Genomic DNA, 15,461 nt, shown 5'->3' on the forward strand with positions numbered 1-15,461 from the left:
CTTATGGGGAACATGTTCAACAGTGGACAGTTAACGGCTAAAATAATAATAATACTTCTCTAGTAGATTATCCCATATAGTACTAATGTTCATAGAGAAATCATGAGTAATTAAGTTGTCTCAAAATTATTTTTATATTTATTGGGCCGTTAAATCTTCAAAAAATAACAATTCATACAACAACGTTTACATATTAGTAAAGATTAACTCCCTTATTTATAAAAATGTCCAACCTCTCAAACCTATTTTGGCTATTGAATTGTTTTTGTCTCTTTCTTTTAAGTTAAATTCCCAATTTAAAAGAAAGTGTAATACAAAATAGTGTAATAGTTAAAATAAAAGAAAATATTAAATTTAAATTAATTTGTAGGTTTCAGTTTTATTGAATATGGAGGTAATCGTCCAGACGAGGAGGTAAGGTTATGCGGATTATCAGTCCCATTGGTAGCAATATACCCTTTTAGGTCGACCTCCACGTGGTCCTTCCTGTAAGTCATCATGCTGAGTTTCAGGCCCATTCAGCACGATGAGCTAACTGACCTACCTTTTTTCATCCCTCACTGGTACCCCGCCAGTGTATACCATTAGTACAGGCGAGGTTACCATTCCATTATCATCCATTAAAAAAAACCGTCCAGGCGGTCACACAATTCTCAGCCGCCAACTGGTGTGATTCTACAGCATTTTGATCCCCACTTTATGCATTGTTACATAGCTATATACACCCATAATGGGCGCTTACCAATTACCTACTGTACATAATAATTACCGCCAGTAAACGTCGCAATTACATTTAAAAATCAGCAAAGATGACAAGTGAAAAGTACAATGTTGCAATATACGTACCTAGCAAGTACAAGCATTACGACTCTCGCGCGCATTGACACAAGGCATAATTCATTTTTAACAAGCAACACACAATTAACGGACGTTTCCAGGCATTAACAATTTTACAATATAAAATTGATGCCCAGACGTATCCATTTGTGGGGAACGCGTTTACATTGTGCAAATAATGATTAATAAACTAAATAAATAAATATGTGCAAAAGGTTCATTCATATTCAACTTTTTGTTTCTTATACACCAGTGAGAGAGTAAACCCTTCAGAGTCCCGGGCGGCAAAGTAGAAAGATCCCAGTCAAGCCCAGTTTAAGAAATTGGTGTAATTTTATAAGCTTTATATTTAGTTCACATTTGTATATATAAGTGTTTGTTTGTTTAATTAAAATCTTACAAGGGAATATTTAAATTAGACTTAAATAAACTTTACATAGACTATGGATATGGATGTAAAAAATAAAGAGTTTTGGAGGTCCCCCAAGATCAAAGGCCCAACGTAGATATCCCCATTAGTCCGCTACTGTTATATACTTCAATTTCAAACCGACTTCAAAAAGAAGGTTCTCAACTCCGTTGTATGTTTATTTTTTTATGTTTGTTACCTCATAACTCCGTCAGTTCTAAACCGATTTGCAAAATCATTTTTTATATGAAAGGATATACTTACAGATTGGTCTCATAGAAATTTTATCAAAATATATTCAGCAGTTTAATTTTTAAATCAAAATAACTGGTTTTGTCACAATTGAAGTCGGTTTTTTTATGAGACACAAAATTTAATTATATTTATTTATGCGGGTAGTGACGTAATATAAAAACTGCTGATGCTTATTGTTAATACTAGAAATTGGAATTTATTGAAAACACAAAAAAAAAATCTAATATTATGAGAGTGCATTGTGTTTTACTTACAAACCTTAACATGCATTAAACATTTTTTAATATTTACAAATCACAGTCATAGTTATGGAAATTCTCTATGGTTTACACCCTGTAAGGCTTTTATTAATTTAGCTACAGAATGCAGTATGTTTTTAATACGCATAATTAATTTTATTCCGAATTTGAACTTCAAGTCAATTATTTACTCAATTCCACAAAAAAACTAAACGTAAAAATTGAATACGGAAGTCTATCGATTGAAAAATAAAATAAGTACATATATAACAGTCTTAAACACTGATCTTCGGGCCAACCACTATCATGATTAATGTGCTAAAAATTAAAACTGTTCATAACTTTTGCTTACCAAAGTGAGGCAACATCATCTTTATCTACCAATTTCCAAAAACAATGGAACCATTTTTAATATTTCTAATTAATTATTATATAAAACCTTATTCATACAATACGTTGCATATAAACCTACTACTAAAAACTTTGCTTTTCTGTTTTCAAATACGTTTTCGCCATCAAAATCAAAAATTCCTGTAGCAGATTAATAAAAATTTAATCACTTTTTGAACAATTAATTAGAAACATTGAAAAATGTTCAATTGAATGAATGAGGATTAGAAACAATGGATACAATTCTGGGATTTTTAATAGATAAAAATGGAATGACAACCCCGCCTAAGTGTTGGTATTTGGCTAGCAGAATAGGTATACCGATGAAGCATTTTAGGCAAGGATGAAGTCAGTTTAGTTGGCCTATCATGACAAATTCAACAGGGATTAACCACAGTAATTTCTAGGGGGGCCGATGGAGGTCGACCTGATAGAGCACATTACCATCAATGGCGCCACTAGTCCCCATCGCTAACAATCCCTTCGTTCTTTGATTATTACCTTCAGTAAACAAATCAAGTCATTGTGGTTTTCAAAATATAAGACACAAATTACGAAAATAGTATACCTACAAATTGGCGGCTAATCAGAAACCTCAACGGAAGGACTTACAACAAAATTATCCGACATTATACGAATGTTTATACACAGATGTTGCGGTTGATCCTTTGATCCCAAAATGTGCGGTTCGTAATAGTGTAATAGCACTCCCAAATTGGACCAGTAGTCGTCCGATTGTCGCGGACATCTCATTTCCTTTTTATAATGGATTTATTAAAAGAAATACGTTACTTTGTCCCCAAAATGGGCTGTAGACGAACGCACGCGATGTCTCTGTTTAATTATTTAAATAATAGACATCGTGCTCATGCAATATTTTTTCGTAACAACTAAATAATAACGAAACTTTGTGGACCTCTGAGCACAGTGATGAAATGAACGGAAGTTTTTTTTTTTTTTTATGTCACTAAGGTGTTACATAAAAAGACTTATTTCTTTCCTTACTTCGAGTTCATTTCTTCGTCATGCCCATTCGTAAATAGAACTGGATGTTTCTGGATGTTTACTAGTGCAAGTAACCTCGCCTGCGCTATTTATTTATTTTTCACCACAAGCAATTAAGAATTTACTATCTACGTATAACTTGCAGAGCATTTTAACAATATTATTTGTGGACGCTATTGCTTGTATTGGGGTTAAACCTGTATTATAAGTCACCAGGACCCTTACTTCGAATATCATCATCGGTATACACTGGCGAGGAATAAACTGAGAGATGATGGGTAAGAATGAAAGCAAGTCAATTAGACCAACCTGATGAATTCCATGGGAATTAGCCACGGTTTCTAGCGGGAACCGCGTGGAAGTCAACTTGATAGAGTATATTGTTAGCCATAGGGCTGTTAGTCCTCATTACTAACAGTCCTTTTTCACCAGAACTCGATGTTCGAGTCTGTAAACAATAAAAGCCTTCAAAAAGGAACAGGTTCGCAATTCGCCTGTAAATTTTGGCATATTAGGATATATAGTCACGAGTTTTAATACGATTATGATAATTTCATTGCAGTTCATATTATTTACTCTTTTATTAATGGAATACTATTATTTTGAAGTAATTTTGCAAAATAATTAATGTTTATAGTTAAACACACTGTTCTTATTTATATATTTATTGATTTTTAAAGTTACAAGATACCATTTTTCTTTTCTTTGCAATTATCAGACACAACCAGAGAGCATCGCTCTATATGCATCAAATATAAACTAATAAAATTTCCATATTAAAAAATGTGTGGATTGCTTTCTCAACAAATACTTAATAGGTAGTTGATAGAAGTCGCTATTCTTTTTTTTTTTTTTTTTGAAAAAAATTATTTATCTACACTACACTTAAGTGCCAGAATTAAAACGTGCAAAAATAGATTGAATAGCAGGCATAGATAGGTATCTATTTAATCATTACATTTGTGAAATCTGTTAAATATTTCTGATAGCTATTGTTACCTAACTAATCACTATATTTTGTAACAAGTAAAAATATTTCCTTTTAAATACGTTACATGCCGTTACGATATACACAAAAAAATTTAACAGCTCCGTTTTCGGTCGCCGGCTACGGAGCCCTAAAAGACAACACGCATGCTTATCTTCGTTAATTCTGCTAATAATAATGTGCCAGAAACACGCAATTACTTATTACCTATTCCATGTTACGGTTACAAAAGGCCAGGACAAACTATGGGATGAAGCAATTTGTGGTAATCAAGACAATGATACATTTTATCGCTATTACTGCTCCTTCTTTGTCGGCGTCGACGGAGTGAATTTTACTACTCTCAAACTTGTGGGGTCTATTTCTTACTAATTGGGAGAAAATTACTATTATGTCATTACATTGGAACCACCTGTCTGAAAACAACTGTAATTAGACACGCCAGCTGTTAAAGGAATATCGACTCTTTACGTTGGTGATAGGGATTATTGGAAGCTGCACTTACGATCGATCATTTAATTAAATTTGGAGACCGATCAAATTAAAGTTGTTCTGTTTAAATACTTTTAGGTATTTATATATCTTTATAAAAATAAGTGCATACAACGAACAATTATGTAAGTAGTTACGTAAAATAATTTATAATTTGGCCCCACTAACCCGAGAGTTGAATTGAATAAACTAGCGATTTCTAAAATGGGTTCGCAGAATTTAGTGGATCCGTAGAATTCCCCAGACTTGCCTGAAATTATTTATTTTTGGTTGTAAAGAAATTAATACTAAAACCTAGCCTGAAAAAGGATTCTTTTTTTTTTGTTTTTATTTAGTGTATTTAATCTATATTCGTGTGATATGGGGTTCCATAGAATATTTGATAAGTGCATTGTTATTTTAGAAAGTTAGAAACCTCTGGTGTACACCATATCAATTGTAAAAAGTGAAATCAAAATCGCTTCACAATTCGCGAACTTATCGCGTAACTTACATACAAAATAAATGGGAAGGTATTAATGCCATATATACGCTAATTTGAGAATTTCCTTTTTTTAAAGTCGCTTAAAAATATGTTGCATTAATTAAGTACCTATTATTTTTTGTCTTTTTTTTTTTATGGGTATTTTCACCCATCAAAAAAACTATATATGGTATACTAACCCTGCCTCCGCTAACGGGATACGCTGGCGAAGCACCAGTGAAGGGTGATAGATGAGAATGAAAACAGGCCAGTTAACCCATCATAATGAATTCATCAGGAATTAACCATGATAGTTTCCAGGGTGAACCGCGAGGAGGTTGACCTGGTTGGGTATATTGCTAGCAATGGGATTCTCAGTCTCCATTACTAACAATCCCTTTCCCCCTTTTGTCTTTATTCAAAATTACTAATATTAATAAAAATACATGCACACACCCAATGTATGTACATTGTTCACTAAATATATAATAAAAATTTTACCAGATGGAGACTTTGTACAAAAGTCGATTGCTTGGGTACCTCTGTTCCATTCGTGTTTCTACCGTGAAGCAGTTGTGTTTGCATAGCTGTTTCGGTTTGAAGGGTGGAATATGGCGTCAATTTACAGAGTACAGAGTAATAACACCTGAGTCCTCAGGAATGGCAACGCATGGAGAGTATCATGGGTGAAAAAGTATACTCTGTTATGTCCATGGTACTGCTCATGTCTATAGGCGACGGTTACCATTTTCCATCAGGTGAACCGTCAGCTTGTTTGCCATTCTAAGTTGTATAAAAAAATCAATACATATAATAAAATCGTACATGGTCGCTGTCTGTACATGGAAGATATATAAGAAAAACTACTGTGGGGGAGGGGGGGGGGGGGGTTATAAGAAATAGAACCCAAAACAATGATTTTTAGAGTTTTTGTCTGTTTGTCTATAAGTTTGTGTACACTAATCTCAGAAACGGCTTAACCAATTTGAGTGCAGTTTTCACTAATGCGTTACGGTCTGCTAAATTTAACATTTCATGTTTGTTTTTTTTTTTCAATCGGTTCATAAATAAAAAAGTTATATCAATCTAAAGAATCACATATAAAATAAACGATCAATTGAATTCGCTGAAATTTTTTTATTACATGATTTTTTTATATGAATTGATTTTCAAAAATTTTATATACTCGTCGGGGGAAGCCGGGTCGATATCGCTAGTTACAAAATAAAAATACAACTGTTACATCTCATACAAGTATTTATTACAAATATTCAAATCCCTTAGGTACTTTGCTTTGACTCCTTCGCGTTTTGGAGTGCTTGCGTTAAATACAATTTAGCGAGACTCTGGGAACAAAATTGGCTTATATGTTGGCTGTACGTATTGATTTGACCAGCTACGATCATGGGGTTCAGCCTGGGTGGTACCGGGTGGGGTTTGAAGAGTTTGTTGACATCCTCTTCAGGTAGCGGTGGCTCGTCCTTGGCGGCTCTCGCCGCGTTCTCCTGAGCTCGCTTGACCAGCCAACGGTGTTTGTCTTGCTGTTGGCGGACGACAAGCTGCTGGTACCGGTTGAACTTGATAGCTTCTTGATTGAGCTCATCGACGCGCTCCATTAGGCTGCGGAGTTGGCCTGGAGAAAACATAACGAAATGAAATAGTTTCGACAACATTTGCAAGACCAAGTATTACCACCGTCTGTCAACCTCATTACTAGCAAGTAGCCTTATAGGTTAACCTTTATGTGGTGTGGTATTAATTATTGTTTATAAGATGGGCATCTTGACAAATTAAACAACAACTGACTTGCACATTTCCACCTACCATCCCTTACTGACACTTGATCAGTGTATACCGATAGCATTAGCAGGATTATTGTTTTATATTCATCCATTAAAAATTTTAAATTAAAAAAAGATATAGTGCATTCAATAAATAAAGCCTTTAACTCCATTCTCAAATGAGCTAAAAAAAAGAAATAAAATCAAATTTGATTAGAGTTGTGCTAACAGATACTTAAATCAATAAATTTACTATTTTGGCATATAAATGTTTTAATTTTTTTAACTCACTATGATACCTTTCTCAAAAGTAAACTGGTAGAGAATATGACAGGTATAACTTTAAAAGCATCCTGTAGTGTCCTAAAGTAGGTAATATGGAAAAAGTGACAAAGCAAATGACATCTGGCTAGAGTGATTTTGTGCTTCTAAAATATGTGTTTCAATGAGTATAATAATAAAAGTTAAAATTTACTAAAGATTTAGATTAAACTAGACAAAATAATTTGACTAAAAATTACCAATATTCTGTCAGCCAACTTTATTATTAAAACTAACCTTCAAGCACAGACGCTGTGCCAAGATCTAAGAACTTGGAACCCTCCTCCTCAGGTATCATCTCCGACAGCTCTGACATCATGATGTTTGTCAACGGTGAGTTTCGGATCACGATTGGCACCTCAATAAACAAACTCTCGTAGCCAATCTTCAAGTTTCGCAGCGCCTCCGGTGTGTAATCACCATCTTTATACATTGCTATCGCCTGTGTGGTATATCAATAATTCAATGTGTCAGAGTTTTTCTAGAACCACCTTCACTGTTATAACTTTTTATGGAAAAAGCTATTATTATGTAGGGTACTAACATATAACCGATCATCAATTGTAATAAGCCATTCTCAATAAAAAAACATGATTAATTTGTGTTATTCCTTATTTGATATATAATATTGGCGACGAGTATAAAAATTAATGTGATTACATATGTACAAACATGCAAGCTATTAAGTTCCACGAGTACCAACCCGGAAATGAAGATTTTAGCCACTACATAGATAGGCTAAATTTTTGCTTCGTGGCAAATGGAATCATCGACGAAAATGTGAAACTTGCCAATTTCTATACAATTTGTGGTGCAGAAGTGTTTGAAACAGTGTTAGCTTTGATAATACCACGAAAATCACATGAAGTTACTTTTACCTACGTTATTGACTTATTGACAAAACATTATACTCCTAAGTCTAATGAGATTACAATGTCATACAAGTTTTATAATCGTAACCAAAAAGAAGACGAAAAAGCACTAGACTACTTAACAGAATTGCGAAAAATAGCTGCACATTGTAATTTTAGTAACTTGAACGCAATCTTCGTGATCGTTTAGTATGTGGTATGCGAGATGAGAAACTAAAATTTGAGTTATTAAAACGAGACACCCTAACATATAAAGAAGTGGTGGACAGTATAACAGCAGCAGAAACAGCTCATCGTGATATCAGCATAATGCGTGCAGCACAGCATACATCGAGTATGTCCAGTTCATCATCAGAGCCAATGGATATTGGTGCTATACGTGATAAAAACAATACTAATATTAAATTTAGATTTTGCTATAGATGTGGCGAAAAACATAATGGCATATGCAGATATATTAATGCTAAATGTAATTTTTGCCAGAAAATTGGTCATTTAGAGAAAATTTGTACTCAGAAACGTAAAAATCAAAACATTCGGTACACAACCGATAAAGATTCCAATATTCCGGGCAGTGATTCACTTAATGGTATATATTGTATGAATAACATCAATAATCTACAGAGAATACCACCTGTACAGGTCGATGTAATATTGAATGGTTATAAGACAAAAATGGAAATTGATTCCGGTGCATCTTATTCAATAATAAATATGACAACATTTTATAAATTGCCTAAATACTTAAAAAACAGGTTACAGCCAATGATATTAAGATTATCGACATGGACAAATGCATCATTAGATTTACTTGGGCAATTAGATGTTGATGTGAAGTACAAAAACAGCCAATGTCAGTTAACAGTTATTGTGGCAAAAGGAAAAGGACCAAATTTGTTGGGACGGAACTGGTTCGGACCTCTAAATATTTCTATAAATAATATAAATTTAATAGAATATGAGGGCATATCGTGTGAAGAAGTATTAATTAAATATAAGAATATTTTTTCAAACGGTCTAGGGATATACAAAGGAGAACCTGTAACCATACATTTGATTCCAGAAGCTGTACCTAAATTTATTAAAGCAAGACCGGTGCCATATGCTTTGAGAGGTCGTGTCGAACAAGAAATAGATAATTTAGTACAAGAAGGTGTTTTGAAATCCGTGCCATATTCTGAATGGGCGACACCTGTAGTACCTATTGTAAAAAAAGAAATTCGGTTGTGTGGTGATTATCGCAGTACAGTAAATCAAGCTACAGAATCTGATACATATCCGATGCCGACTGCTAATGAAATTTTTGCACTATTAGCCGGAGGTCGATTCTTTACAACGTTAGATTTAGAACGTGCGTATACACAATTGCCAGTGGACGAACAGACGGCAAAGTTATTGACATTAAATACAACTAAAGGATTATTTTCCGTACATAGATTAGCGTTTGGAGTTAAAGCTAGCCCAGGTATATTCAAAGGGCCATGACAGCATTGCTTGCGGATATTCCTGGAGTAGCCGTTCTCCTGGATGATATTATTATAATGGGCCATACACTGGATGAGATGAAATGGCGCCTCGATGCAGTTCTGCATCGTCTGGATGACAAAGGTTTAAAACTTAATCAAGAAAAGTGTAAGTTTGCAAGAACACGAGTTGAGTTCTTGGGATTTGTAATAGATGCGGAGGGTATACACCCATCAAAAAGAAAGATCGAGGCAATAATAAACACGCCACCTCCAAGGAATGTGCAACAGCTTCAAGCGTTTCTTGGCTTATATAATTTTTATGAACGCTTTGTACCTCATAAAGCAACAGTTTTGGAGCCTCTACATAGATTATTAGACAAGAAAAATAAATGGAAATGGAATAATGAGGAACAACAGTCTTTTAATACAGCAAAGAGCTTACTTACAAATGATGTCAGTCTTACACACTATGATACAAAGAAAAAACTCATTTTAACTTGTGATTCATCAGAGTATGGGATAGGGGCTGTACTAGCACATGTTATGGACAATGGTGAAGAGAAACCAGTAGCAATGGGGTCAAGAACCCTCCATCCACATGAAAGACGATATTCTCAATTGGATAAAGAAGCTACAGCAATTTTATTTGGCATTCAAAAATTTAACAACTATTTGTTGGGGAGAAGATTTACAATTATAACAGACCATAAGCCATTACTGGGTATATTTGGAACCAATAAAAAAATACCAGACATTCTATCACCGAGATTGACTCGCATATGTTTGACTTTATCTGCACATGATTATGAAATTTGTTACAAGCGTGGTAAAGAAATCACTAATGCAGATGGACTTAGTCGATGGCCAATGCCTATATCGCCTAAAGATATTGATAGCCCTGGAGAGATTCTCTTAATAGCCGAAACACCACATGATTTACCCTTTGGGCCAAGAGATATCGAGAAGGCAACTACTGAGGATGAAATACTAAAAAAAGTAAAATGGTTCATTTTGAAAGGATGGCCAGTTCGAGTCACTGATAAGAGATTGCATACTTATTGGTTGCATCGTGTGGAGTTAAGTTTACAAGATGGCTGTATTTTATTGGGAAATCGTGTAATTTTACCTAATCTACTGAAAGAAAGTATGTTAAAGATATTACATCAAACTCATAGTGGTATGGTACACACTAAAGCGCTAGCTCGCAGCTATGTTTGGTGGCCACAGATGGACAGTGATATAGAGACGATGCTTAATAATTGTAAAATATTAGAAAATAGGAACATGCCTATGAAGTCATCACATGAATGGATTATCCCGGCTTAATGGTCACGTATTCATATTGACTTTGCAGGACCATTCCAAAATAAAGTGTTTTTAATTGTAGTAGATCTACTCAAAATGGCCAGAGGTTCACATAGTAAATTCTACTACCTCTAGCAATGTTATAAAACATTTACGATACATTTTTGCGCAACATGGTCTATGTGAAACACTGGTTTCAGATAATGGTTTAGCCTTTGTGTCAAAGGAATTTGAAGACTTTTTAGCTTAAAAAATTAGCATATCAGGACAACCATACCATTTTAATGGCCATTGAAAGAATGGTTCAAACATTAAAGAATAAATTAAAAAAGATGACAGAGGTTTTAAATAAAATTACCTAGAATTTTGCTGACCTTACGTAGTACACCTTGTACATTTAAGAGGAGCCCAGCAGAATTGTTAATGAATAGAGAGCTCTCTACTAGATACTATCATCCTAATATGAACAATTACAGGAAGACAGAAGAACAGATAGTAGATAATGCAAATAAAAAGCATCGTGAAACTCAAGTAGGAAAGAAAGTGATGTACAGAAATTATGCAGAAGGAGGGAAATGGAAACCCGGTGTAATACATGAAAAAGAGGGACCTTCTAGCTATAGAATAGAAACAGAAGATGGGGAATATATGCATAGACATATAGATCAATTGATAAAGCTTAAGGAAACTGAAACAGAAAACTTAAAAACTACAGAAAATGAAATACAAGACAATACTGTAGATCAGTTGACTAGTGAAAGATTAGATGAAGAACCAGATTTGGATATATCTCAAGACCAGGATATAATTGAGATAATGACCAATCGACATGTTAGGAATACCAACAACATCTAATGTAGGAAAAATCAGAAACAAAAGTACATTTGAGACGTCCATATGAAAAAATGTAAAATTTGACTTAATAAGATCTAGATATACATGTAGGAATTATATTTGTTTTATGTATTATTAATATTAAGCTTGAGGGAAAGGTATGTGGTATATCAATAATTCAATGTGTCAGAGTTTTTCTAGAACCACCTTCACTGTTATAACTTTTTATGGAAAAAGCTATTATTATGTAGGGTACTAACATATAACCGATCATCAATTGTAATAAGCCATTCTCAATAAAAAAACATGATTAATTTGTGTTATTCCTTATTTGATATATAATAGCCTGCAATTATTTTTATAAACCAACTTTTAGGCGACAGTATTTAATTTTCATATAAGATGGACGACAATCAGTTGGTTGACCAAAGATGCATAAAAATGCCAATTATAAGCATTAAATGTATGGAACATATTAAACAATAATCACATTCGAGGCTCATGAGGTGGCTCATTCTATATCCTGTAATCCCAGCATAGAATGGACACATTCTTTTTTTTTTGGATGGTAGAGGCAATTGATAATGGTCGAAAAATGGTCATTAATAAAAATTACAAAGCCTAAACAGTGGACCCAAGCGTGTGAACTACTGGTACGAACGGAAGCTACCTCCAAAAGATTACAATAGTAAACTTATTATAAATATAAATAATTACAAGAAATAATCACAATGAGAAAACAATGGGCGACCTTATCGCTAATATCGGATATCAGGATACTTTGTTTCAACAAACTTATATCCAGATAAACCAGTCAGATTTGAAAATTTCTTTTTGGACATGATAATAAGTTACCATGAATGACCAAGGATAAAGTCACAGACGGCTAGAATCTGTTTTTAATAAAGTAACAAATGAATGGTAAGACGATAAGCCTTTAATGTAAGAAAACCTCTAGCGGACTTCTTGGTGTCATAAATAACCACAACACTCTCTTCTATGGATGTCTGATAATGATATTGAGACTCAAGAAGAGATTGGCTCAGGAAGTTTCCTACATCTGCACTCTGATACCTGAAAAAATTAAATAAATATGAAGTTCGTTACTAATTTTATAATTTTTATAAGTACATCATACACACTTTATTTTAATGTAGGCTTAACATTAATTATGGACCTGTAACTAGCAGAAGATTCTCAACTAAAAAACATGCAAGTTAATCTAGTTGACCTTATATTAAAATTTATTTACAAATATCATAAAGGTGAAAGTGAGTATGATTGCCTCTTAGCACCTTTATTGGCTAAATCAATCACTATTCCATATAATAATTTATATACATGTATTATATGGAATGGAAAAAGACATTAGGTAGTTTTTATCAGACTTGCAGATAAAGTCGCAGGCAAAACTTGTTTGTTTATACAAAAATTAAAACATCATTATTAAATTTCTGCAATTATTAAAAAAAATAGAATGAAGAATGAATATCTCATTCTATGTAGGAGCAAAAATCAAATTCAGTATTGTAACAGAAGTTTTGGATTTAATTCTCATGTCAGGCCAAAACAATTAAGCTTTCTAAAATGGAATTAGTCTAGAGTATTTTGGGTTTTGTAGCACTTATTTAGTAAACCAATTATGATGAATGTGTGATATATAGTATGTGATATAGAAAAGGAACAACCAATCTTTATAACTTTATAAATCTTATGAGGAAAGTAAATGAGAATAATATAGAATGGAATAAACACATACCATCCAACATGAAAATGATCAACATTGACCCTGCGCAGTCTCCTCATCATATCCAGTTGGTACTCCTCTTCATCCATAGTGTCATCATGCTTGGGAAATGGGAAACAGTTGGTGATCTCAAGTCGGTTTTCCACAACCAGCCCTAGTAGGGCACCCTGGGCCACCTCCATGTTGCTGCATGACTCTTCATGGCAGTGCTTCACTATTTTCATCACCGCCTGTAATAGGTAATATATAAAAAATACATTTACATAAAACTCAGCTATAAAAAAGTATACATGTAAATTTATCAGAATATAAAATTAGGTCATATTAGTGAGAGTAAGCAAGTTAAAAAATATTGCTATTTTCATTTTTTTTTTTATAAAATTTTTTGTTTTCCTTTCACCTTATAAATATTACTTATTAATATTAAAAAGATCACACTGAGATGATGAAATATAATAAGAAATAATATTAATATTTTCAGTAATTTAAAGCAATGTCAGTGGATGCTCTTAGGGGTCATTTAATTTCAATACATACTGCTAGCAACATGTTTGTGTTAAAAAATATAGCAAAAATTAAATATAAATATATAACAAGTTGTTTGTTGGTCAAATGACTTGTTACATATTATATATTCTCTTCTCTTCAAATAAAGAAGAATTTGGGAATTAAATAATAAAATTTGTTAATAGAAACATCAGAGGAAGGATAATAGAAAATAAGCTAAACGCTTGTAACAAAATTTTTTTCTAACATAATACCAATATTTTCATAAATAATATCTATATTTTTATTTTTATTGTTGACTTATTACAGTCTAATCACAGTTTGTGAAAGTAAAATATTTCACAGCCAAATAAACTGACATCATCTGTAAATATAAATACACTGTTGAGGTCAAACAAGAGATAGGTATGTCCTAAAACAGTGACTCACTATCAGCTTTTTTTATACAAATATTACTATAGATACCTACATGTCACAGATCTTTGAATTAAATGCATGCCCAAAAAATAAACATGACTCATATACACTATCATTGTTCCTTGACAATATTGGGCTATTGGTTATTCTTTTATATAACACTACAATTCTGTATCGAATAATAATTATGATTTTTTTAATCCCACTGTAAGTACCGCTATGAGTATACAAATAACCTAACCTCATTTTGATAAATTGATGAAACCAATTGAAAAGTAACTGTCCGTCAACAATTCATTAAATAAAAATATTAGCGCTTATATATGAGCACTAATCAGGTATATAATAGCAAAAAGTTGAAAATCACTGAAAAACATGACGTGTCTGGCTGATGTACCATAAAAAAGGCCTATCGAACAAATGTAAAATGTTATCAATTTAAGCAGGCTTCATTTAAGAAAATACTAATACGTACCAATCCATCACATTGTACATAGGTAATAGCAGCATCATTTTCAGGAACGCGTCTAGCTGAACCACCTCGACTCGCCATTTTTATAACACGAAAGAGATAATAAAGAAAAAATATTTAAATTTTGGATGAAGGCGACATTTCTATGACTTTGACAATTCAATTAACATAACATGATAGATTTGTCTGTGGATTTGTCTATAACAACCACAGACAAAGACGATTTTTTTTCTTCAATCGCAATTGATCTTGAATTTTACCATCACTTTTGCTAGCATCAGTTAAGAGGCTCATAAAAGTCTTGCATAACTTTCATACTTTTTTTTAATGGTTGATAATGGAATGGTAGCCTTGCCTGCGCTATTGATATACACTGGCGGGGCACCAGTGAGAGATGATAGATGAACATGAGAGCAAGTCAGTTAGCCCATCATAACAAAAACATCTGGTGGAAACTGCGTGGAGGTCGACCTGACAACCCCCAACTTCAATACTAGCTTTTAATATATGGATTTTGTCAAGAAACATGCCAACGTTTAGTTAAATGAAAAGGTCACAATAGTGCCAACTTATAATAAAAATACGATGCAAATGGTTGCTATCTATTTGTGGAATTATTTGTGGAACAGTTTTAGCTTTGTATTTCATAGGTATATCTTTT

The 15,461-nt window shown here is 33.2% G+C and overlaps 1 protein-coding gene across 1 annotated transcript; it reads right to left on the minus strand.

The window, feature by feature from the left end:
• Positions 1-6,317: 6,317 nt before the first annotated feature.
• LOC113516682 (eukaryotic translation initiation factor 3 subunit H) lies at positions 6,318-14,963 on the minus strand. Its single transcript, XM_052901883.1, has 5 exons — positions 14,804-14,963; positions 13,417-13,634; positions 12,574-12,731; positions 7,418-7,624; positions 6,318-6,711 (listed from the first exon to the last, which is right to left on the minus strand). The coding sequence occupies exons 1-5, from the start codon at positions 14,879-14,881 to the stop codon at positions 6,359-6,361; spliced, it is 1,014 nt and encodes a 337-aa protein (XP_052757843.1). The 5' UTR covers positions 14,882-14,963; the 3' UTR covers positions 6,318-6,358.
• Positions 14,964-15,461: the final 498 nt, after the last annotated feature.

The sequence above is a fragment of the Galleria mellonella genome, unplaced genomic scaffold, assembly GCF_026898425.1.
Source record: "Galleria mellonella isolate WM207_F2 unplaced genomic scaffold, CSIRO_AGI_GalMel_v1 utg83, whole genome shotgun sequence".
NCBI lineage: Eukaryota > Metazoa > Arthropoda > Insecta > Lepidoptera > Pyralidae > Galleria > Galleria mellonella.

What these genes read in the sequence shown, in the direction of transcription:
- LOC113516682 (XM_052901883.1), bottom strand. Translation starts at nt 14,881, where the DNA reads ATGGCGAGTCGAGGTGGTTCAGCTAGACGCGTTCCTGAAAATGATGCT. An exon ending in GATCATTTTCATGTTGGATG is followed by an intron (nt 12,732 to 13,416) that starts GTATGTGTTTAT and finishes TAATTTTTTCAG; the next exon opens with GTATCAGAGTGCAGATGTAG. An exon ending in GGCTTATCGTCTTACCATTC is followed by an intron (nt 7,625 to 12,573) that starts ATTTGTTACTTT and finishes GATATACCACAC; the next exon opens with AGGCGATAGCAATGTATAAA.